A 25,963-nucleotide genomic window follows, 5' to 3' on the forward strand; every position below is an offset into this window, starting at 1 on the left:
GAAATATAATTTCAAGTCGCTCAAAGCATGAGCGCTGCGGTGTCATCAAAGGGTGATTTCAGCCATCAGACAAGTACCATTGACCCTGTGCCCGGCCATGTTAACAGGACTATCAGTCTTGCTAGAAGAAAAGAAAAAGAAAAATGGCGGAAAAAAATGAATAAGTGTAGAGGCATGCTCTGGAAACAAAGAGGCCTTCAAAACAGGGTCACATGCTCGTGCAAAATTAGGGGAAGCAGAAGTCATTGTATTGATTTACACAATCATGCATGCACTTTGCTGGGTCAGAAATAGGCCTGTGCTGGAATCGCAGCCCCATATATCACACTGGAAGGCCTCCAATAGCCTAGCGGGATGGCAAATGAAGCAACAAAGCTTGCAATGTTGTAATGGTAAAGATATGGGTAAGAGGATTGGGTTGTCTTAGGCCAGACCTGACAACTGCTGGAGTCTTGGGACTGCAGAGCAGGTTGTGTGTTGCTGTGAGATCTTTGTAGCCACATGCTTTAGATTAAGAGGTGATAATCTCAATGAAAATCCTCTCCTTCTATCACGCAATTGATGGCCAAAGGCTGGAGCACAAACTCAAGAGGTGCAACTGGATTCGGAGGTATCTGACTTGGAGCAAGATAGCCTGAAAAGTTAGGCTAGTCTGGTTTCAATAAAAGGCAAGTACCTGCTGGGCCACAGACAGTGGGAGAGAGTGAAACAAAAGACTATCAAAGCCTGAGAGGGGAAGAGGCTTTTAGCTACCTCTCACCACATGAAAACCTTCCATAATATCCTCCATATCCTCCAAAAACATGTCAATAGGAATACATATTTACATTCATATTACTGTGACATTTAATCATTACATGTGATAAGAAATTCAATATAGGTCTTATTTTATTATTATGAACTATAAACCTTAATCATGGCCCAAAATTTGATTCATGAAAAAATGTTTTAAAAAATACAATGCTACACCATCATTTCTGCCTGGTAACAGTGTGAAACTGTCACTGGTGCTTGCCAAGAAGCTACTGGCAGTGTGTCCGTGACAGGCTGTGATGATAATGGGAGTCACCTATCTATCAGGGTCCTTCCCGCACACAGCACCTCAGCTCAGATGCATCCATGTAGTCAGATTCAGAGCTGACGAGCAGCGGTTTGCCCTCATAATGTCTGGTCGTATGCAGTTCTGACTAGAGCAGAGATGAGTGTAAATGCCTTTGTGTTCTTTATCTGATCCGTGCAGCATTATCTTTTTGAAGTCCTCTTCAAAGCATGCACTGTACCTTGTGAGATGGAGTGCCAGTGCAATGATGAGAGCCAGAGAGGGTTTAGTGTGGATGCAAGATCTCTTTATTGTGAATCACTGTCTGTACAAGAGAGGCATAGCTGTAACCTAGAACAACCCATCAATGCATCATAGGACTGTATATGAAATGATCAACCATGTATTAAAAGTCTTATTATTTAGTATCTTCTTTTTAAAAAAATATTTAAACTATGTATTTTAATTCTGTATTGATGTTGTTACTCTTACAGTCTTGATAATATAAATATATTTTATAAAACTATTAACAGATTGTAGAAAACCATATTAATAAGTAATGTTACCTTCATTTTAAAAAATAAAGCTTAATCATTGATCTGTAAGAAAATAAAAGCAATAATACTTTTGGCATTAGCACCAATTTCAAGTACAGATTAACACATTAATACATCCACATGTTGAGAATTTGAAAACACTGGAATATATAGTATATTACATAGGTTCATATTCATTTTGTTCCAAATTTAAAAGTTGATGAAAACTGTTAAATGTTTTAGGTATTTTTAATTCTTACAATCTACATGAATTAAATGCGTGAAAATACAATCTGGTCCCGGATAGTAAAAGAGCGACACAGATACGCCTACTGATCCCGCACATTAACACACAAGCTGCATATATGAATTATCCAAAGCTTCACAGTCGCGTTAATTAATTTGTCAAATATACTCAATCTGAGGTTAGAGCGCTAAACTTTTTCATCTTTCTAAAATAAGCCTGCTAGTTCACCAGACTATTCGATAGATTTAAATAACCCTAAGAGAACTACTTCATCAACTAAATCATGAACACTTTAATACATGGATTCAAAAATAAAACGCACAAATAAGACAGACCTTATTTATAAAAAATACATATATATTTTGCGTCATAAAAAACTTCCTAAATGACACCACTCTGTTTTTTATTTATCGGAAGTGCCTTGCGTGGAAGAAATTAGATCCGGTCCAGTTGAGAAAAATAAGAATATTTAAATAATTCGTCAAAAATATATGTTTTATTCTCCAAAGACATCACCAACGACATTCTCAGTTTTAAACACACCTACTGTATCTTATATGATTCAATATAGCAAACTAAAAAAAAATGCTGGATAGTCCAAGAAAAAGCAACGTGAAGCAGTGAAAATTGTTTTTTTTTTCCTCTCCAAAATGCGTAGGTTTACTTCCGCTCCTCGATATACTACAACTACCTGTACTTTTAACTTGTATATAACACCCGGGGATGAATTTGTTTTCGATAAACTGGGAAGTGGTGACGCATCGGACAGCGATTGGATATCTTGGTTTCAACTCCTCCCTTATAATAAAGAGTGTGTGTGTCTCCCTGTTGTAAAGCACAGCAACACCGGCCGCCTGCATCAGGAGGGCACACTTCACTCTGCGCAATTACGCGGACTCTTAACTGGCACGGTGATCAGAGAAACACCAAAAAGGCAATTTTCCCCCCTCGAAGAACACAGGGTTGATATGGACTTTTAAATCAGACGATCCTGCTCATTTCAAGGACTTGCTTCGAGTACTTTAATGCAGTTTACCGTACAACAGCTGTGAATGTTATGATATGATTTTTACGCATGTGCTCTGAGCACAGCCTTGCATAGTTGTCTTACAAATAGACATTTATTTTTTTCTTTTTAAATAGCTTTCTTTCTTCTCTAAAATTGGCTCCCGTACAAACAGCCGCGTTGGATCCCTCGGCTTATTGCGAGACTCCGGTGTATAACCCGGATCTCTGCCCTAATATGATAGCCGCTCAGGCAAAGTTGGTGTATCACCTCAACAAATACTACAACGAGAAATGTCAGTCTCGAAAAGCAGCCATCTCCAAGACCATCCGGGAGGTGTGCAAGGTGGTATCGGATGTCCTGAAGGAGGTCGAGGTCCAGGAGCCCCGCTTCATCAGCTCTCTCAGCGAGATGGATAATCGTTTCGAGGGACTGGAGGTCATTTCACCCACCGAGTTTGAGGTTGTACTCTATCTGAATCAGATGGGAGTATTCAACTTTGTGGATGACGGGTCTCTCCCGGGCTGCGCCGTGCTCAAGCTCAGCGACGGCCGAAAGAGAAGCATGTCTCTCTGGGTTGAATTCATCACAGCCTCCGGTTACCTCTCTGCGCGCAAAATCCGCTCGAGATTTCAGACACTGGTAGCACAGGCAGTGGACAAATGCAGCTACAGAGATGTTGTCAAAATGGTCGCTGACACGAGTGAGGTGAAGTTGCGCATTAGAGACAGATATGTGGTGCAAATCACGCCCGCGTTCAAGTGCACTGGGATCTGGCCACGAAGCGCTGCGCACTGGCCTCTCCCTCACATCCCATGGCCGGGACCTAACAGAGTGGCAGAAGTCAAAGCGGAAGGTTTCAATCTTTTATCCAAAGAGTGCTACTCGCTGAACGGCAAGCAGAGCTCAGCAGAGAGCGACGCCTGGGTCTTGCAGTTCGCCGAGGCCGAGAACCGGCTCCTCCTGGGTGGATGCAGGAAGAAATGCTTGTCAGTCCTCAAAGCTTTACGCGACCGTCACCTCGAACTGCCGGGGACACCCCTAAACAACTACCACATGAAAACTTTGGTTTCCTACGAGTGTGAGAAGCATCCCAGGGAGTCAGACTGGGATGAGAACTGTCTCGGTGACCGCCTGAACGGGATATTATTGCAGCTTATTTCGTGTTTGCAGTGCAGAAGGTGTCCGCATTATTTCCTGCCTAATTTAGACCTGTTTCAAGGAAAACCTCACTCTGCTCTAGAGAACGCAGCCAAACAGACTTGGCGACTGGCAAGAGAAATACTGACCAACCCCAAAAGCTTGGAGAAACTCTGAGGTAAAAAAAAAAAATATGTTAGTTCACCTCGTCTTACAAAATGTGGTTAAGAGGCCTAACAAGCTCAAATACGGACAGAAAAAAAAATATCGCCAAAACAATTTGCAAAGTCTTGTGAAATGTGACTGTCCTCTGTTGTTGAATATGTTTTGGCCTAGCCTGTTTCAAGATGAATTTTATGACAGTTTGGTTCGCCACTATCCCCGTGCACCTTTTGGCGGTGTCAATATTTAGGAGCAAGTTTAAATTATTGGCTACCATTATAATCGAAAAGGCCACCTCAGCAGTGGATTATTTTTCTCTCCGTGCCACACGGTTGCCTAAATCCTAAATTTCCTTAAATGCTTTAAAATAAAGCCCCATGAGAAGCCTTTTAAAAACACACATCTGTACATTTTATAGGCTACTGTAAATACATTCATAGATTGTGATTCCAGTGGTCTGAAATTGTGAATGTTGTTCTGTGACACGTAAATAGGATCCACCTGTTTAAATCTACTTCTGATTTTTTTTTCTTTATCTGGTAGAAACGTTATTAATTTATACTTGCATCAGTGGTAGTCTGATTCCTCTGTTTCAATGGACATTTTCTAATTTTTGAAAGTTTACATTTTGATGGTAGGCGTATAAGACATTTTGTTACATTGAAAACATTCCATCACTTTACTTGAATTATTATTTAAAGTACTCGAACTTTTTTTTTTTTGGTTGTTGTTTTTTCTCGACCATGCTTAGGCCTACATGATAACAAAAGAAAAGAAAATGATAACATATATATATATATAGTATATATATGTATATATATATTGCAGTTTAATTGAAAAAAATGCACTTGAAATACACTGGATTATAACATCTGTGATCTGATCTTTTTTTTATTTCTGTCTTTGATCTAATTTAAAGAGCTAATAAAACGAGCTGTTTTATATTTGTGTCCCATTATGGTTTTATTAAATGTATTTTTGACAGTAGTGAAGTAGGCCCAATAGGTACTATGCAATAATATAATGAAGTCTGTAATTGCAGGCTCTATTGCTTTTAGGTGTTCTATATGAATGAGTCTGACAGCCTAAAAAATTTAAAAAGGAGAGTAAGGAACAATTTTAAACACACAATTTAGATTTTTATAAACCACAATCCCATAAATCCCTGTGTGTTATTATTGTTCTATACATAGCGGTTCAGTCTGTACAGGAGGCCTATATGATCATAATAAGAATGTGTGTGTGTGTGTGTGTGTGTGTGTGTGTGTGTGTGTGTGTGTGTGTGTGTGTGTGTGTGTGTGTGGGTGGAGGGTGGAGGGGGGCATAAATAATAGGATTTTAAAAACACGCAAATTGGAAATGATCCGTGATTGTGAAGAGAGCATTTAAATAAGTGAAGCGCACTTATCTGAACACACCACCTGTGCAAAAGTCAATTTTTCCTTTTTTCATTATGCGTCAATAATGAATTTAGTGAATGTTTAACACCTGGCGGACAGTTACAGTGAACATAGAATATACTGTGAAACATGTCGGAAAGCAAACCGCCCACTCTGAAACTTTGGGTGCACAAGCAACTTGCTTACATGTTACTTACCTTTGAGTCGACCCTTGTGAAGGCAGGGTCATCCTCATCCACCTCAAAGTAGATTTCAGTGGTGGTGATGGACAGAGTCCCCCGGGCCACCAGGACAGGGGCAACAAGCTGGGCCGGGCTACTCAGGACCACTGGGCCTGCAGAGTGGAAGCAATGGGGAAAAGGGGGTAAGAGGGTGGAAAGGGGGGGGGGGACCAGCCACATGTCGAATCAGTGATAATTTTCATGTGAAATAAAGCGAGGCTGAGGTTAATTCTGTAAAACCGACATTATCTATGCGATTACACAGGATCCATCACGCCCACGGCCTGCCTGCACCAAACTACCGCTGCAGCCTGCGCGCATAAAGATTAATGGAAATGATGTGATTTTAAAATGAATTATTATAGTTCAGTGTGATATTACACATCATAAAAAAAAAAAAATCAAGACTTTTTTCGGTAGTGTTACAGTCATTATCACTGACGGCGCGACAAAAGTGCGTCTTCTGAACGCGTTTGTTTCTCTTTGTATTGTAGGCTACATCTTCATATATGCATCACCCGGCCTATAAATAAACAGAGGTGTCAACATGCCTGTTTGTTTTTGGTAAGTGATGCACTTATAACAAAAGATATGTTGTGATCAGATGGCATCATAACGCAAACAGGCCAACACTGCTGAAAAAATATCCCCATGAAATTAAACAATCAGTTAAATTAAAAAGACAAATATTTACTTTCCTCACATGCTAATATTGTACATTTCATTTTGCGTTATAGGTCTCTAATGCGAATTCACACCATTGATATTTTTGAGTCTCCTTTAAAAATAGGTTAAAGTGGATTCCGAAAAAATGTGACTCTCGATACACCTAGCTTCTATTTTTAAAAAGCTGTAGGCTATAGGAAAACCATACAACTTCATATCTCGTTTTCATGTCTAAATAATTGTCCGTGTTTTAAGGTGGGTTTGTGACCCTGGTCAGCTGATAGTGATCACATCTTTATTTCAGTCTCCTCCCTCCTCCTCCTCCTCTCCTCCTCTGCTTCATCCTCCATGTTCTCAGATCAGTGTCGATGTGGAGCACCGTTACAGTGATTTGTCTCCTCTCAAACGAAAAGCTCTCGAAATCAGAATATTTATCGATCTTCTAAACTCCAAAGAGCCACTTTAATGTCTCATCAATCTTAATCTGCGTTCCTCAGCCAATTATGGCCGATCCTGTTACAGGAATACAAGTGGATTTCGGTCTCAACTCCCAGAGCGCTCCTTCATCGCTCTTGCAGGCTGCAGTCAAACCCTCCCGCGGTTTTTTTCCCCTCAGTGTTGCTCGGGTCCATTAACGGTGATCCTATCTGCTGATGCTATCAGCTCAGGCGCTACACGTTGCTTACAAGCCTCATATAGGAGAAATACTTGCAGTAACCTCAGCCCGTGTACAGTTGAGATAAGATTTTGGTGTATTTAAAAAGAAAAAAAGAAGGGGGAAAAAAGGAAAAAGAAATGTCGCCAATGAACAGCAATGAGAAATGATAGGATTTAGTTATAAAATATAATTAATATTAAAATTAAAATAAATTAATACTATTAGTAGTAATTGTGGTATTATTTCTGCCTGTTGACGCTCTTTTGTATAAATAGTGCAATCTGAAAGGAATCTGACTTTATGTCCACTGGAGCTGAATTATAACACCATCCACTTCTTATCAACAATAACAATTTTCGGCTAATGCTTTGCCTCAAGAGCTGCACACAGAGAAAGACACTAGCCTGAAGCATTAAGCCACAGCATCCGTTGCTCATAGGCAGGAAGAGGATTAGGCATTAATCCCCTCAGGGATCCTTCCATAATTAGGCTATATGGCATTAAAATGTTTACACGAGAATAATGAAATTAAGGGCAAGTTATACAGACTGAGTGGTGTATATAGGCTAAAGCTTGGAATAACAGGCTGTTGGGTTGTTCTTTTAATGAAAATGCAAATATTTGTCAAGTGACAAGCTGATTTAATGAAGTGATGAAAAGTCATTTTTTGGTGTGGTGGGAGTTTGGGAGAACTGGGCAGGAGATGGGTATATTATTACCCACAATCCATCCACCGGACTACAGTGCTAGATTAGGCTGCATTCTTTTCTTTTCTTTTTTACATTATGGGAGAAACACAAGTGGAAGTGAGCTACTTGTACACCTGAGCATTATAAATCACATGCAAACATTGTACATGGTGACTTACTGTAGACACACACTACCACAGCTGCAATCATTCTAATCTACAGCGTGCCAAGTATAAGAGGCACAGCACCTTATTGTTCATTTGAGTCACTGAAGCAATGATCATTTTCCCACTGTTTCATAATTGATAAAACATTCATAAAATATGATATAAAATATAGAGTAATATATATTGTGCTACAGAATATTTAATAAGGCTGCATAATAAAATATTGAAATCGTACTACATAAAAAATTCAAGCACTGCTTATGTTTTGTTTTTGACACTGCACACATTCTTTTTATATTAAGTAAAGACCTGTAGACCTTTGCAAAAAAAAAAAAAAGAAATTTGAGGAATATGCTGGAGTAACAACCCCCCTTCCTCCTTCACTTTTTTGAAATACACATTCAGAAATGTTGTGTTGGTTTCATTCTTTTTATAAACTTGTCACCACTCAAGGGATCAGTACTGTGAATGGGGACGAAAATGGATACAGATAGGCTAAATTAAGGCTGAACAAAATGGTTGTGGCCGCTAAACCACACTTCGGGGTATACTAACATGGTTTGGGTATGCCAGCAGAAGAGTAAAATCTACCGACTCTTGTCTGACAAGAGAAATGCTTTGTGAGGCTCAGTCTCTTCTCTTCTTTCCTCTCACATGCTCATCTTAAGTTCCTATTTCACCCGATTACAATGTGTGCACACATAAAGGCTCATTTAATGCCAGTGCAAGCACAGACAGCATTTCCAATGTTTGTGGGGGAGCAAAACTAATCATAGGTTCAGTAACCACAACCGCCTCGGCCCTTGAGTGCAGGCGCCGCCCCTCTGGCAGCAACGGCAGGCACTGACCCAATGGCTGGCAGGAGGAGCACTGTTGTTGACAAGGATCTAGTCCCGGATCTCTCATTAAGGCTGTTCATGCCTGAGATTAGATACAGGCCAAGCACAGACAGTGCATCCTGGTAAAAACATTACCCAAACGTTGCAGTGTGAGGGAGCTCCCCTATTGGTAAAAATATGAACTCAACATAGATTGAACATAAGAAAAACAAAATAAAACATTCAGAATCCCGTCATCTATTCTCTTAAGTCAATATCCACATTCAAAGAGTGGTTTATAATTTGGAACAAGCTCACACCTCATAAATGCATGTATGTCACTCATTACCTTATCCTTAGCAGCTCTGGTTTTATACGGGTCATTATTAGCTCTATGAAAAGGACATCCCACTTGTATTTTGGCGCCCGCCTTACTCTTTAGATGGGGCAGCACAGGGTTCATCTGACAGACATGGCGTGTTTGGCTGCCGACTGGCCCTGGGACAAAGAGGAGGGGTTAGCCTCCTTTGAGATTCATCTGTGGCATCTTAGAGGGGATTTCACTGCTCAGCAGTGCCCTGGTTCAGCATGAGCCTCATATACTAAGCCATGATAACTCACCAATGGATACAAGACAATGAAACAGATATTATAATTGAAGTGTTTGGGAATTTGAAGCATTGAGTCTACTTTCATATAATTTGTATGTGTAAGAAACTATGCTATGGCTAACATGCATTCCAATGGTAGCTGTAATCCTGCACATATTTAACACATTTTGGTAACAATACAGATGTCAACTAGAAGGATTCTGCAATTAAACCTATGACTCCAATTAAAACAAACTTTAAGGCATATTGCAGCCTGTTAATAACTTAAAATTGCGCAATTTCCATATCAGTTTTGTTATTTTTAAGGACAACCCAGCTCATTAGTGAGTGAATTCTTTGAAAGTAGGACAAGCTCAAACATCAGGCAACACTGAAATTAACTATTTTAATAAATATGTCAGTTTGATGGCTAAAGAATGTGTATACAGTATTTTCTTTTCGTTTACATCATCTAAAGTAGCAATTAACCTAAAATAACAAAAGTGTCAATAACAATGGCCAAAGACTGATGGCGAAACCGATTCCTTTACTGACTTTATTATCCTTGTCACAGGAACACAGGGAATATTTTTGTATTCTATGATGATTGCCAGGGTTGAGTATGACTTTATATCTCACTACAAAGCCTGTATCATTTGGGCACTACTAGACGCTGCTTATTTAAACCGCCAATTGTTTGTACGATGTGTTAAGTGAAGATTTGGCTCTACTGAGTACATAGTCCAGCATTTTTGATCTGTGTTCAAAATTCAAGTAAACTCTGGCTAACTTACCTTTTAAAGCCATAGCAGTTACTTGTAAAGCTGCTCAAGGTTGGCTTGATGGTTTGGCTCGAACACAGCATGCGATGCCAGTAAAATTACAGGATGTTTGGGCAAACGTCGCCTTGGCAGTGAGTTGCATTATTGACTGAATTGTGTCAGAGAGTGTATAAAAGCTGGGTTAAGGTATTGGACATAAAATAAATAAGTACAGATTAATAAAGATTTTATATTTTATTTGTCTTTCCTCAGCTGTTAAGGGCCAAAGAATCCCTTAATGATGGCTCACCGTAGAGAGAATGAGGGTTAGTTTAACTAATTAAGTTGTTGTCGGCTCTCCCTTAAAATCCAAATGCTCACATCCACACAGAAAATACACATTTTTATGCTATTTCTTTGTCAAGGTGCTTTCCAGGTTCAGTTTAAATGTAACACATTTCATCAAATTAAATGAGAGTTCATTTCTGTCTTTTTTATTTATTTATTTTGTTAATTAACTGGACCGTCTACTGGGAAAACACAATTATACAGAATTTGAAAAACTAAAATAATATTTAAATTGATTATGTTGTGATAGTTATAGTGATATGTCTGTTTGATTCGGTGTGTGTTTATTTTGCTGTATTTTGTTTGTAAATTCAGTGTTATGGGAGTTTTACTTAGAGTTTTACTCACTAGTTTTTTATAAATTTTAATCAGTATCATCATGATATTGTGAAAAAAAAGTGTTAACAGGTATCTTATATCAGGTGAAACTTTAGTTTGGCCTTATTAAAGTGTAATTAGCCATAGAAGAGCATTATCACTACATTATAATGATCTGTTAGTCCTTTGTATTAATATTATTCATTTTAATATGAGTTAAACAACTTGAACTTGGTACAGCTATTGAATTCATAAAAAAAAATGTTTTTGGATTGTATCTCCCTACCCTTGAGGATACCATTTTAGGCAACAGTTTAAATAAGGTCATTGTAATATCAAGCACTGGGAAGCAATGACTCATATCAACTTTAATCACCGATTGCAAGAAACAATATCTGGATTGATGATCTTTGCAGTGTTAGTTTAACTTTACAAGACTTGCCTCTTGAGACACACTCGAGGTGCTGACGAAATCCAAAACAAAACATAGGAGGACACTTATGACACAAAAACAATATTAAGCTATCAAACTTAAGCAAACCTGTTCATATCAGCACAGCTTCACAAATACAGTATTTGGCTTCACAAATACAGTGAAGCCATATACTGCAGGGATCAACCTGTAAACTCAAACCTCAAATACATATGCAGATATATTTTAAATACTAAATTATATTAATGCCAAATATCTTCCCATTTCAAATGTATTGTTGCCAGTGCACTATAATTAGTTAAAAGCTGCTTAATTGATCAAAACAATTAATTTCATGTACCGATATTAATCACTGTAACTATCCCAGCTATAACGAGGAGGACAGATAAAAGACAGGTGCCGATGCTCCAGCAGAAGTGGTGTTGACTTGGGGTTAATGAAGGAATTCTGTGCTGACTTACCACCCAGGTTGTCCATCTCCTTCTCCTGCAGCAGGCTGACGGCATCGTCGTCTCCATCCAGCAGCAGCTCTGTCTCAGGGTTCTGGCTGGCCACGGTTTGGCTGCGGAAGGTCTTCTTAGACTTGACCACCTCGTCCTCCTCTGTGCCTGGGAAAAAATAGAGAGGAGAAGAGAGTCTGTTAAATACAAACTTTCCGAACTCCTCGAGCTCTGATCAGTATCAATTGTTGGCTATATTTGCCATTACCTGGTTGAGTCATTTACATGCAATTATCTTGCCTGGCCTGAAATTATTTATGAAAAGGGTGAGCTGCTACACTTGTTGATTGAGCAGAGGTTGGCTTCGAAAAAAGAAAAGAACGATGCAGTAAGAACATCTGCTAAGCCTTCTTTTTTTTTTTTTTGTTAACATAAAAATCTACCCATAAATAATTTGGGTAAACCAGAGTTATACGCTTAATGGATTCAAGTTGAGTTTACAAGGGAGGCCCAAACCAAATTAGCAGTGTGATTGTCTGTAATGTGTCAACAAAACAAATCAGCATTTATAGGCTTACAAAATAAATATTATTACTTTGAGCAAAAAAAAATAAAAAATAAAATAAAAAAGTGGGGAATCTCTGCATGTAATATACAATGATACGCAGGATAAACCTGATATGAGATATTGACTAATGTGCTTGCCATAGCATATGAAAGAATGTCAGGGTACATATTAGCTCACTGAATACATTTCACATGGTTGAACATCAGAGGTGTTTCAGCTTTTATTTTTAGACAAGGTCAACAATGAAACCCTATCTGGATCTTGAAAGACCAGCAGTTGAATGGAGGGATACAACTCAAGCTCATAGTCGATTAGAGATATCATTTTGTGCTTTTGGAGGCTTGACAAGAGTGAGACTGAACAGACAGCACAATTAGGAGGCTGCTTACACCAGGACTTTATCATATGGCTATAGTGGAGCACGCTCATTGAAAAAAGATGTGTTCATCCATTCTGCAAAACAAAGAGGTCTCACAACACATTTATCAGCTTAAATCAGCTCATCACCAACATGTGCCTGCCACACGGCTGCTCATGACGTTTATGTGAATTTGTCTTTCTGAAGTTTAATGTAGGAAATAACCAAAGGAAAAGGAACGAAAGGAAGAACACATATCACGAAATGGGAGGTGGCTGACACCCGTCTGACATGTTTCCTTTCAGCACAGTTCTTAATTCGCCTCTCCCTCCCCTGAGGAACATGTACCTTGTCTTGAAGAGGTCACATTTGACTGTTGTCAACATTGCTACCAAGAAAAAACTCTGCTTCCTGCTCTGTCTCATATCTGGTGTGCTTTCATCAGGCGGAGGGAAGAAGTCTTGCGTTTCGGAAATGAATTCTGTGCAATGTTAAAGGCAAAAGCCAGCCAGCGGTCAGGGATCAAAGCAGAATGAGTGAAACTTAAAACTGTAATTCTGTAAACCATCATTATGCTCAGAGTAAATGAGGGAAAGCACAGCAGACATGCTGATGTTCTGATTGGCAACTTTGTATGGGGTTGAATAGACCAAATAAACTATGCTGATTTCTACACGCACATGACCAACATCAACCGGAACAGTGCAGAGCTTTACCCACAGAGCAATTTAGTTCTCACAGAAAACATAATATGGTTATAAATAACGAGAAATGAAGAGGTATGACACGCAGGAGAAAATGTGCTGACATGAAAAGCGATCTGGTCATGAGTGATAGCCTATTGACTCGAAGACATTCTTGTATTAAAAGTGCAGCAGTAAAAACGGCCGCCATTTGTCACTATTAAAGGACATCTTGTGCAGTCGTGTCAAGGCAGACTCGTTAGAAAGCTTTTCGTGTGCTCACCCTTGACCGCTGTACAGAAAACCAAAGAGAGAGCGACCCTTTGAATATCTGATATAATTCATATGAAGTGTGTGCAGGCTGGGGTTGATGCTACTGTACTGTATGTGCACATTCGTTTCTTCACCTCCAGAGCATTCAGTATAATAATATAACATAATTTATAATTTAACATAATTTATCATCCTAGAATTCAACTAAGGTGTTCCTCAGCAAATTGCACGACCAATAGGATATTAAGCTGATCTTTAGAAAAACTGTTTAATTGGTTGAGTGCTATTAAACACAAAATGACAAAAACTCATAAAACTACCAAGGAGAACAATTACAAACAGATGTTTCAGTTTTGGGTTAGGGTTAGAGTATTTCTCTCAAATCCTATTAAAATTGTATTTCATTAAATCAATTGGTAAAATTTACACTGAATAGAAGAATCTTGGCTTATGTCGTGTCACACCAACTAGCATCCATGTAATTAACTTTACAAAGTCAGCAGCTCACCAGAAGCCAGTGCCAATGGCTTTTCAACATCGCTGAAAGAATGACAGCAGTTTCATGTCATGTCTGCTCTCAAGTCCTTCAGGAACAGTGCCAGAAGAAGCCACCAATCACCAGTCTCAAGGGTCCTCTTGTTCAATCACAGAGTTGAACTGCCTTGGAGTGCACTAATTACACTCAGTAAAGTGCATTGCAGAGCTTTCGCGACCCCATTGGAGACTGATGAAGATCTGCCAGCTGTGACCGAAGGATTCAACAGGGATAGATGGTCTAGTTCTGCACATTTTTCTAGAAAAAAAGCTGAAAATATTTACTTACTATGGGAATCTACATTTATGTGGGTCCGAGATGTTCACCTAAAGGATCTCTTCTTGGATCTTGTGATTTTCAAGATTGCATTATAAATCATTATAAAAATCTATCATTTTAGTTTCAATGTCATATTTCTGTGATGGAGGTTTGTATAATGGCCAACACTATGCCTTAAAGGTCCAGTGTGTTTGATTTAGTGGCATCTGGCTAGTGTTTGGTTTGTCTGTTCTGGGCTGCTGTAGAAATATGGTGATGCAACATGGTGGGCTTCATGGAAGAGGACCTCGTACCCTTGACTGATATTAAAGATCTGGTGAAAGCTCTGGAGTCCATGCTGTCTGTATATAAGTATGTATACTTTATATATATACTGTAACTGTATTGCTGCTATCTTGGCCAGGTCTCCCTTGTTAAAGAGATTGGACTAACCTGGTTAAATAAAGGCGCAATAAAAATAAATAAATAAAAATGTGGACAAAACTTTCAAAACTTTTTTGTTTTATTCTGAAGTTGGAGATATTTTAGAAATAGAATAGAAAAAGAGAGATGGATGCATTTCAATTGTTTCCTCAGGCTTAAAAGTGCAGTGTGTACAATTTAGTGGCATCTAGCAGAACAGACTTGGCATTAATTAAATATAATATTAAAACATGTGTTTTTATTAGTGAATAATCACCTGAAAAGAATTGCTGAGTTTTTATTACCTTAGAATGAGTCATTTAAATCTACATAGGGAGCGGGAGTGGGGTCCTCTTCCATGGAGCCCACCATGTTGCACCACCATATTTCTACAGCAGCCCAGAACAGACAAAACAAACACTAGCCAGATGCCACTAAATCAAACACACTGGACCTTTAAGGCATAGTGTTGGCCATTATACAAACCTCCATCACAGAAATATGACACTGAGACTAAAATTATATTTAGATTTTTATAATGATTTAGAATGCAATCTTGAAAATCAAAGGAAGAAAGGAATGTGATCCTTTTTAGACCCTATAATGAGACCCCCATGGCCTTTTTCCTGCTGATGTAACGTGGTGAGAGACTACGTTTTAAGTTTAAGTCAATGACATATTAGTTTGATTTGGTGGAAGGAGCAGAACAGCAGGTTTTGTTTTATTAAATTGTGATGATCTTATTGAATCGATTTTAAGTTCACAGCTAGTAAAACAGGATGAGGTCACCATTAAAGATTCCCTGTTTTTATTTAAAAAGTGACAGTTTTACAGGAAGTTAAAATGTCAATTCCATTGTATTTTTAATTTAATAAATGCAAAGTTGAGTTGCATTAGTACAGAACAATCATGAGCAACGATATTTTATTTGACACAAGACAAAGAAATTATGATCTTCCTGGAAGCCACGGGGGAATGAAGTCAAGTAAATGTATTATTTTGTGAACAAGCGAAAGCTCTGCTGAAATAAACTTTATATTCTCAGAGAAACTTTGGAAACATTTCATTGTTCAGTAGTTTTACTATTCAATATGGAATAGATAAGAGTTTAAAGGCCTTTAAAAGACTGTTGAATCTACCATAATACTGTTGCCAAGGGTCCATGTTTCATATACTGCTATGCTGGAGAGTTTTGTGGCACTAGCCTTTCTTTTTTATGGCCTCAGAGGAGTCGGCAAGCATGTGCTTTTGTGAGTCTCCTATGTGTTACACACCCTGCCTCAACCACTTCACCACCACTCCTCAAAAAAAAAAATCCACATCATGTTTTACTTAGGGTTCAACTAACTTGTATGGGTACTTCTCCTCAAGAGGAAAAAAAAAAGAAGCTGATCACACAAATACTTGGGTAATTCAATATACACGACTATAAATAAAACACAAAATTCCTCAGGTTGCTCATTTTGAAAGGTTTTCATGAGGTGGTTTGATAAGTGATGCAAGATCTGGATAATATGCTGGAAAAAGGTCAAATGCAGGGCTCTTGAAGAAATCACTGAATGTTTGTCAATTGATATGACAGGCAACATTTTAGACACAGCTAAAGCTATCTTGACCTCTTCCTAAACACAGACTTTAAACTTTCGAGCTTTTGCAGGAATTATTCTGTTTCATGTCTCATCCTGTCAAGTCCGTAGATAACACGTAATACTACACGGTTCCATCTCTTATTTACCACACTATCTCGTAATGTACATCAGTGTTTTGAGCAATCTTCCCAACATCCCTATATAACGTGAGCTCTATAGAATGTTTTAAATATATCTCTTCCGTTTCCCAGACTCTATCTGTTTCAGATCCTGCCCTCCTACGCACCCTCTCCACAGGCTCCACATTCCACATGGAGAGAAAAAGTTGTGTCCACGGGATTGCATTACCGCTAAAGCGATGCAATTCTGCCCTCTGTCTCTTCACTTTTATTTACTCTGCACTGAAAGATGAAATGAGAGGAAAAATGACAGCTTCATACTTCCTGTGATGCAAGCCATCCGTTTTGCAGAGTGTGTGTTTTGAGACTGTTAAAGTAAACATCATAACTTTGATGTAGGGGAGTTTATACAGTGCAGACGCTTCCTCTTGGGGTGATCTTTATTCAATATCCTGGGATGTGCCGTGCATGTCTACTGTGCTGCCAGAGGTTACAAACAACCTCATCTTTTCCCCATCAAAACATTAACAGCAGTGTCTAATAATACTCTCATCTGGACCTGAACTCCAGCTGTTTCTGAGCAAATCATGTATCTATATACTGAAATGTTGCATTCAAATGTCTGGATTTGAATGTTAGCAAATGTCCTGATGTAATTTTTCACAGTTTAATGTATTTTCATTGTAAAGCTACAAAAGGTTAATATCGCATCACGAGGCCGGTGCCTCTGCTGCAGTAAAGAGCTATAAAGATCTCTGCCCGGGGCAATCAGCTCTGAGAGAGAAGCTCCTCACCTGAAATGAGACAGCAAGGACACCTGGAGGTAAAACACCCCGTTAAACACTTGGATCAATATTAACGTGACTTCCATTTCATGCTTGCCCAATTCCAGTCACCTAACTATACACTCTAATACTGAGCAGTGGCTGGCTGTAACAGGGCAGGTTATTACAGGCAGAGGGCAGAGACAGAATGTGCTGGCTAAGCTGTCAATGCCGCTAATAGACAACGAGGTAGAGTTTAACCTCCCATCACATACATCCACAATGTACACTCACACAAAGACACACACTTTGCACAAAAGTGATTATGAAGAATACATTGGTGCACTGGTTTTGCCAATAAATCAACTTGTTTTAAAAAAAAAAAGAAAAGTTTCCTCCCCACGTTTCCACTCTTGGAGAATTTCAGTTGTATGACTTTTAGGAACAATGTTAATTTTTCAGAGATGATCTACAGTTTCAAAGAAAAGTGCGAGATTCTTGGATGCTGTCAAAAAAAAAAAAAAAAAACGACATAGGCCACTCACTCACTGAAATGTTATTTGTGAGAAAAAAAAAATCTTTCCAGTTCACTTTCATTTTCCCCAAGTGAGCTCGTAAGACTGACGTTTACTGCGAACACAACAGTGTAAGTCTGCCCTCTTCAAACACAGCATTGTGGCTGAGCGTATATTGTCATATCCTGCTGTCAAACCAGAAACTGTGTATTCAATTTGGACAACCTACTGTTCCCCCAATAGTTGCAGATTTTAAAGCTTTAATAACGACCCTCAATGGCCAACTCACACAAGCTGCTTTGTTTTACTTCTCTGGTGCCTATGCAGCAACAGTAACCCACTAAAAAATTCTATAGAGTCCTCCCTGTCAAATCCCAGAAACAAAGTTAGGATATTATGACTAATGGATATCCACCTCTGAGCCTCTGCACCAGGGTTATCTGTTAAAGATAGGCCTTATCTTTAATACCATGGTAATTAAAAGTGAATATTCATAAAAAAACACAACCTGTCATAATACATTTAAACAAAAAACTGCCAACTGTCTCTGCCAACAAAATCTACTGAAGTTCTACAAAAGAACAAAAGATCCTTCTCATTTCAGCTCATAACAAAACCTGGCCTACGCTGTGCAACCACATCAAAGCCTGCTGGAATAATCCTGAAAGTGCAGCTCACCTCTCAAGGAGAGCAAGAGGGCCATCCGACCGCAGGCGATCCCTTTCACTTGACAAGTTTATACATTATTCCGCTCATTAAAACCACCACATGCCAGCTGGGCTTCAACAAGTTTTCAGTCAACTGCACTGAGGCACTAATGTCAAACAACAGAAACAAAACTGCTATCTCAGAGGCATATTCCTGTGATTTGAATTTACAGCTATTTTTGGAATTTTCTGGAGGAAATATGTTATATAAGTCACTAAATGAGAGAATACACACATATAGTAGGACCAAAGAATTTGAGCAATTGTGTAAAGGTTAAAGAGGGTAATTAAAGATGCCACCAAAATATAATATACTGCTGCCTTCACTATAATCTTCCTCTCAGATTTTATATAAATTTGATCCAAGTTATCTACTATTATTATTTACTGGTTATCATTTACAGTTAGAGGCTATATTCATGTAATTTATTTGCAGATGATACTGAAATTCCCTGATAGCTTTTAATATTTGTTTTTCTATTGATATTTCTGTTTTAGTCAATTTAATAGTCTCTCTTTTTAGTTTCTCTAATTAAGTAAAGAAACAGACCACATACTCTGTTAAAGTGTATTATCCGTTATAGTGTATAATCACCTGAAAACAAGGATTGCAATGTTTCCATTATCTTATAACGAGCCCTTTATATCTACATGGGATCCTCTTCTATGTACCCTGCCACATTACAGTGCCTAGTTCTGTAGAAGCCCAGAACAGACAAACTAAACTGGCTCTAGAGAGGGCCTTTCACATTTTTTGTGACCACTGTAGGTTCTCCTACATGCTTGGAGGGGGAGGGTGAGGTATCTACAGTTGTTCACAATCTGAAACCTCACTCTAAATCCCTCTCTAAATCTTACACACTGGTCCTTTAAGACTGCTAATTGCTGTGTTTTCCTCCCGACTACAGTATCAACACATCACCAAAAGCCTGCAAAATTAGCATATGGCTAAAAATAATAGAACTACTACAAAATCTAAAGCAGACGGTGCAATTATTGCATGTGTGTCTCATATATGGACCACCTGCAGCCGAGGCAGCAGCTGGCATGTGTTTATCTGCAGAGCTGCAATGATCTTCATACAGCAGCTGAAAGAGGCCAGATGACATCCTGAACCAAGCCAACGGTCAGCATCAGTAGCTCAATGCTGAGATACACATGAAGCTTGTGGTCATCATGTATGTGCTGCTGTAAGTCTCCAGTCATTTTATAGGGCTACCCTGAATATAATCCATTGCCTGTTTTCTATTTTCTATAAAGAAGGTGCTTACTCCATTAATTTCAGAATCAATTCATTCACCCTTGTGCCTTTAATAAATTCGCTCTGCTATTCAATTACATTGGGACAGAAGGGCCAGGGGTGTTTAATAGTACTGGGCTGCTTTCCTTTAAAAGTCGGTGTTGCATGACATAAGGCAAAACTGACACAAGGTGGTGGGCAACACTACAAGACTGCCCAGGTCAATAAGAAAAGTTTCAGGCAAAGAGGAGAAAACAGTAAAAGGAGAAATCCAATTTGTTCCTGAGAATGTGTTTTGATGGAAATAAAAAAGTGCAATAAAATAGATGTGTCATATTCAATTCACACGACTCATAAATATGTTACTATAAAAATGACCCTTAACCTCTGCTGAATAATATGCTAAAGTTTTCTATGATGCTTTAACGGCAACACTGACATTCAAAGTTAAATGTGGGAATTTTCAGCTCTCACCATACTCCTGCAATGTCTTGCATGAGACATCCAAGTGGGTGGAGCCAAATGGGTTCCTGACAAATCTCCGCCTCCGGCGCAGGTCATCTTCCCAGTAGTCCAGACGCCAGAAGTCATGCAACTGACTATAAAAGAGACAAGAAGACAGTTAAGTACAATCACAAATTGCATGTGCACTCACAACATGAAAATTTGAAATGTAAGTATTAAAAGAAGAAAAAAGAAAGAGACAAGAAGACAGGCAGTTTAGACAGAGCACACACCTCTCATTGATAGTTTGGTTACAGCAGCTACTTCCTTATCACAGGAAAACATCTTGAGGAGAAAAATCAGGCCACAGATAGCAGATTTATTAGGCTGACTAGTGGCATGCTCTGCAGAGGCCCAGTAATGTTAGCTCTACTAAAGCCCATAGCATCAGAACAGCAGGGAGCAGCAGCAACCACTGCGCACATAAATCACAGGCACTCCCATTAACTAATACAGCATCAAATTACAAGTATAAATGGCACAGCTTGCCTCCTTTTTTACAATGTTTTTTAACAAGTCTTGTAAATCAAAGGTAGGAACCTCAACGCAGACAGCGTGGGGTTTAATGATCGGGGTCTTGGGGCGGTTGAGGCATGAGCCTATAAAGCAAGCCCCCTCCCTGCATATGTGGAGCCATGATTAAAATAATGTGCTGAAATATTCATTGAAATGATTCCCAGAGCCCTGGAGCAACCCGACAGAAAATTGCATTTTTATTCATTATTAATAACAGCGAATTAGGGTCGTAAAAAAGAGAAAAAGAAGAAAACAGTTCCAGCATGTGGTAACCATCTTTATAAATGATTATTCCAACATTAGTGAGGACCTGGGATAATTTTATTGCTTGCAGCTAATGCAAACCATTAAGCATCAGGACTAGCATTAGGTTACTAAGTGCTGCTTGTTCCAACTGTGCACTAGCTGGAGCTATTTCAAAGCCTTTATGTTTCCTTTGGAGGGAAATGTAGCACAAAAAAAGTCTTGTCTTAATTTACCCTTAACAGGGAAGAGGTTAGTTAAAGAAATAGCAATGATTCAAATATTTTGTGTACAGCTGACATTGGGATAGAGGTGACTGCCTCATTTCATTTTCTTTTAATCTAAATGTAAGGAAATGTGCCATCACTGTTTTGGTTGAACTTCAACAGCTACATAACAGTATGTGTGGATAGGCTAAAACAATCCCATATCACACAGTTTCATTCATACAGACATTTTTATTGCTATTTAATCCATACACAGGAACTACATGATGTATAACATGTTCTTATCTAAAATGTTGTCCTTACCTTCATATTATAAAAAAAGCACAAAAAAGCCATCCAAAGCTACAAATGAAACCTTGGATCTATACTATATGTCCAAATCCAAGATTTTTCAGTGTGTGCAGGATACAGTAATGGCTTGGCTGGCAGCCTTCTATTTCATTGTATGGTTTCTGCCCCCTTCCCTGCCATAGTATTGAGGCAGTCTAAACAGATTAAAGTGTTACAGGGGATCACATCACAAAATACAGCCTCCTTGCTCCATGAATATAATATCTACAAATGTCAGAAATCAAGAGGCTCAGGAGACTTAGCCTGGCTCTGACAGCAACAAGAGCTCAGTTTCAGTTAAATATCAATCAAAATTGAGTATGTGTGTGTGCGCGCATGTGTGCACACGTTGTATGCACAGAGTATCACGAGCCGCTGCATGCAAAGCAAGACTAACGCCTTGAGCTTGTCCCCTGTCAATCTCCCTTAAAGCTTAACTGAGGAAAAGAGAGATGTCAGTGGGTGGAAAGGAGAAACCCACGTAAATGATATTGTAAACGCAAGATTACACAGTGTGAAAAATGTAAATCCACTGTAGGCAACCGGGGCGATTACTGCTGAAGATTATGTCCCCTAATTCTTAGTGCAAATAGACAGCAGATGACAGTGGGGGATAAATCCTCCCCTTTGAAGATTTCCTTTTACCAGTATTAACTGTATTTGATGCGTTTTATTTGGTTCGCTAAAGGACACTCATTTGTGTCCAAGTTTAAGTTTGCTTTCAGCCAAAATAAATTAATCTGTCTTAAACAGAAATCTAATGCAACAACAAACCACACTCCCAACAATGACTGATTAAGGAGTTTGATGCCAAAATTTTGTCCTGTGCAGATGGTTTCAGTTTGGATGTGGTATTCTGGTGTTTGACTAGAACCTGTGATACTCTAGACTATGTGGTCAATACTAGACCGGATTTTGACTGTGCCAAAGTGCCGTACTGAAGGAACCTCCTCTCTGAGGGTGGTCCAGAAAGTGTTCAGGAGGATTGGACTCCCAGTGGAGATCTGCAGCCAGGTGCTACTGAGCTCACACACAGGATTTCAGAGCCCTCGGGCCACCAAACCACACATCCATATTTTAGGAGTGTGTGTGGGGAGGGGGGGGGGGGGGGGGTAAAACAAATAACTTTGATGTTATCTCAAAATCAATGTGATCTGCATGCATATTTGACTCAATCCCATATAGTAAAATTGTACTTGGCAAGAAAGTGCACACACTACAGACAATATATTTTCAGTAGAGGTGGTAAAACACAATTCCTGCAACAGAATTATTAATAGAAAGCTGGTTGTCTGTATTGTCTCTGTGACAACAACAAATTGTCCATCCAATAGCATTCTTTATTAAGCAGAGTTGTTTCGAGACCTCCCTATTTTCCACATCAAATGTGTCTGGTTTCATGACAACCATAAAGAATGACTGTGAGCCGGCCTCCTCCTACTGGCAAAATTTATTAGTCCAGTCACCCATCAATCACCCAAATGGATTTCAAACCGCATTTTAAAAGCTAATTTTCCAGCACTGATAACCTACTACAGGAAACGGGAGCACCATTATTTATGGATGCTTTCAGACTTGCTAAGTGCAGCAGGATAAATGTGTAAGAGGACTATCGTCTATTCTCCTCTTTTTCAAATAGGTATTTAAAGCACATCTTTCCTCAAGGACTGAGTGTTGAGATTTTTGAGGTGCCAGATCTAACACCTCAGCCTACTGGGAATGTGTTTTGTTTGTAAAAGGAAAGGGGAAGCTGACAGGCATAATTCACAATAAGATGGGGAGGAAAAGAGGAAAAGAAAAATAAAGGGATTGATAACAGTTTTATAGGAAACTATAATATCATTCTAGAAAAGAGAGATACTTTCGACAGCTGTCAAGAGCCCATAATGGAAAAGAGGATGATATATTCATAGCACTACTGTTGTATTAGGGCAGCAAAACATTGTTTCCACATATTTTCTCTGATTCTTTGGAGAGCAGTATTGATGATCTAGTAAGAGTAAACTTGAGCCAAAGCATGGAAAGAGCGTTTCTATTACCAGGTTAAAGGTGCTTGCTTGAGGCCTGAATTGTCTGCAAAAAAGCAAAAGTAGTCAAACACTCAGTAAAAGGCCACATTAGTAAAAGGAAAACAAAAAGTATAAATTACAAGTCAGCTACATCAGAGTACTCCAAACTGGCTCAAATCCCTACAATTAAGATGCAATTATTGAAATAATAGTAATTGAAATAATAAAACTAATTAAGTCCATCTGCTTAATAATTAACGTCATGGCTTTAAGTCACTTAAACAAGAATGGCCAAGTGAAACATGCACAGGGCTGGATTGCAGACAGATGAGGATCTCATTGTTAAGGATTTCCTTTTTATTCTATTTATGCTCAGAGGAGATTTGTGTGAGGCGGTCGGGAGGAAGGACAGGGACATGCTGATTCAATAAAACACCATTATACTCCTTTTAAAAGCTTCCATTGGTGACATGAGTAGGGGGTAATTATAATAAATACCAGTAATCAGTGACAATTCTATTCAAAGGAGCAGTGACTGGTTTCTATCACACATACACACACACAAACACACCCACACACACGTCAGTTTTTAGTGTTACTCTGAGGACAAGTGATCTTTTCTTTCATTTTCAGTTGTCCTAATAGACTCCAACTATGAGTCCATGAGGAATGTACTTGAGATGCAATTGTCACTGTTTTGTATTTAAAAGTAGTGATTCAAATATTTATTTGAAAATACTTAAAAATAAAACGAAATAAAATAAAATAACACATTCATTCATAATCCAAACAGGATTGTCTAGGAAAATAAGGACATTTTTTTTTTTCAACCAAACATTACTTTCCTGAAACCATCCTTTTGAATCTATAAAAATGACAACCACACATATGCATCCTTAATGATAGGGATTCCTCACATCACGAAAATCGTTGTGTAGCCAGCCAGAAAGTAGAAACCGACGAAATGCAAAATAAAAGAAAAAAAATAGTCTGTCAACCAGTGCATTCTTTTGGTGAGCATTTTTACGCCACATTCCTCAACATACTGCTGCAACATCGAGAAAAAAACAACACACACGGACACTGTGCGTCAAAAAGTGGTGACTGGGAACCATATGGTGGATGAGCATTTCTCAGCCCACTGCTTTCAAAGTAACCTATAAACCGAGAAAAAAATACTGAGTAATTTCCTCTATAAAAACACATCAAGTTTGATCATGCATGATGCGCATGCCAAGTGTTAAGTGACTTTGTGGCCAACATCATGATCACATTATCACAGAGGGCTGGAAATGGTACACAGAACTTTCATCTCTTTATTTTCTCCATTTCTTATTATCACTGCACTCAACACTGATGCAGACGTGAGGACATTAAGCTACGATCCAAGTGCTTCTAGTTATTGGATATGACTTTTCTTTTGTAGATGAAGAGATGGAGAGTAAACACACTGAGCAATGGGTATAGGACAAAGACAAAAGGGAAACAACACACAGCAGCAACAGTATAAACTCCAGGTCATCTGGTGTAATGAAGACAGATGGACGCTATCAGACGAGGGATGAAGAGCCATACTGTACTGTAGGTGAACTCTCTTGGATCGCCAGCTTTGCGGATCTCCATCTTTCGTCGGACATGGGGCACAGTCAGGCGATGCCCGGCTCAATTTCAACACCCGATGAAATTGATGATTGTGTGAATGGGCCTCTTTCCAGAGATAATTAGCACAGTGTGCAAGGTTAAGAGTGCCCCAAGGGAACAGAGCCCGGTGTAGGTCAAGAACAAATGCAAGTAGAATATCAGTTTGCAAGAACAAAAGGAGCATAATGTTTTAAATAAGATCTAATTAAAAGAAGAATAAAAAACATTATCACTTGCAAGCTGCTTTAAATGGAGATCTATTTAACTCTCGCTCGAGAGTGGACTCGAAAATCATAGGTCTTTGGTGGAAGACATAATAGCATCCTTTACAACCTCTTATCTAGCAAAAAATGGTGATTTGAAGGCATCTTATTTAACAGTAATTCCTGGTGATACTAAATGCTACTAATATATTCTTACTACTAATATTCTACTATTTAACACAAAGTAACTGTTTAGTAGAATGGATCATCTTGCTACTGTGGATGTGAGAAAAGGTCATATTTTGAATTAGGTGCGTTATACTGTCGAGATTACTTTTTTTAATATTATGCTCAATGGCTCAACCAGAGACCTTGGCCTTCCTTTTCTGCCCTGGAGAGGTTAACAAACGTCAAACCCTGTGAGACTATCAGGCCATTTGGGTGTAACCCCCCATTGTGTTAGTGGACTTCTATTAGAATTGATAACCCTTTCAGGCAAGACCAAGTACTCTGGGCACATCATGAGTAAAAAGGTTCATTCCATCACAAAGTTATTATCCACAGGCAGATTGTTACCATTCATCACGTGTGAGAGATGAAACTCACTGTTAGTCAAGGG

General features: G+C 38.8%; 2 protein-coding genes across 5 annotated transcripts in view; one reads left to right on the forward strand and one right to left on the reverse strand.

Annotated features, from left to right (window-relative positions):
• Positions 1–25,963, reverse strand: part of nbeab (neurobeachin b) — a 206,088-nt gene that overhangs the window by 51,799 nt on the left and 128,326 nt on the right. For 2 of the 4 annotated variants that reach the window (XM_053320448.1, XM_053320449.1), the window contains 3 exons: positions 20,146–20,270; positions 11,661–11,807; positions 5,728–5,864 (listed from right to left, as the gene is read on the reverse strand). In XM_053320448.1, the coding sequence (XP_053176423.1) occupies positions 5,728–5,864; positions 11,661–11,807; positions 20,146–20,270 (409 nt within the window). Of the gene's footprint in view, positions 1–5,727; positions 5,874–11,636; positions 11,808–20,145; positions 20,292–25,963 lie in introns of all 4 variants that reach the window. The other 2 variants (XM_053320451.1, XM_053320450.1) reach the window with 2 other exon arrangements.
• On the forward strand, positions 3,066–4,145 carry mab21l1 (mab-21-like 1). Its single transcript, XM_053320475.1, has one exon. The coding sequence runs from the start codon at positions 3,066–3,068 to the stop codon at positions 4,143–4,145; it is 1,080 nt and encodes a 359-aa protein (XP_053176450.1).

The sequence above is a fragment of the Scomber japonicus genome, chromosome 6 (genome assembly GCF_027409825.1).
Source record: "Scomber japonicus isolate fScoJap1 chromosome 6, fScoJap1.pri, whole genome shotgun sequence".
NCBI classification, from domain to species: Eukaryota; Metazoa; Chordata; class Actinopteri; order Scombriformes; family Scombridae; genus Scomber; species Scomber japonicus.

Excerpts from the sequence above, each read along its gene's own strand:
- mab21l1 (XM_053320475.1), top strand. The coding sequence starts at position 3,066 with ATGATAGCCGCTCAGGCAAAGTTGGTGTATCACCTCAACAAATACTAC.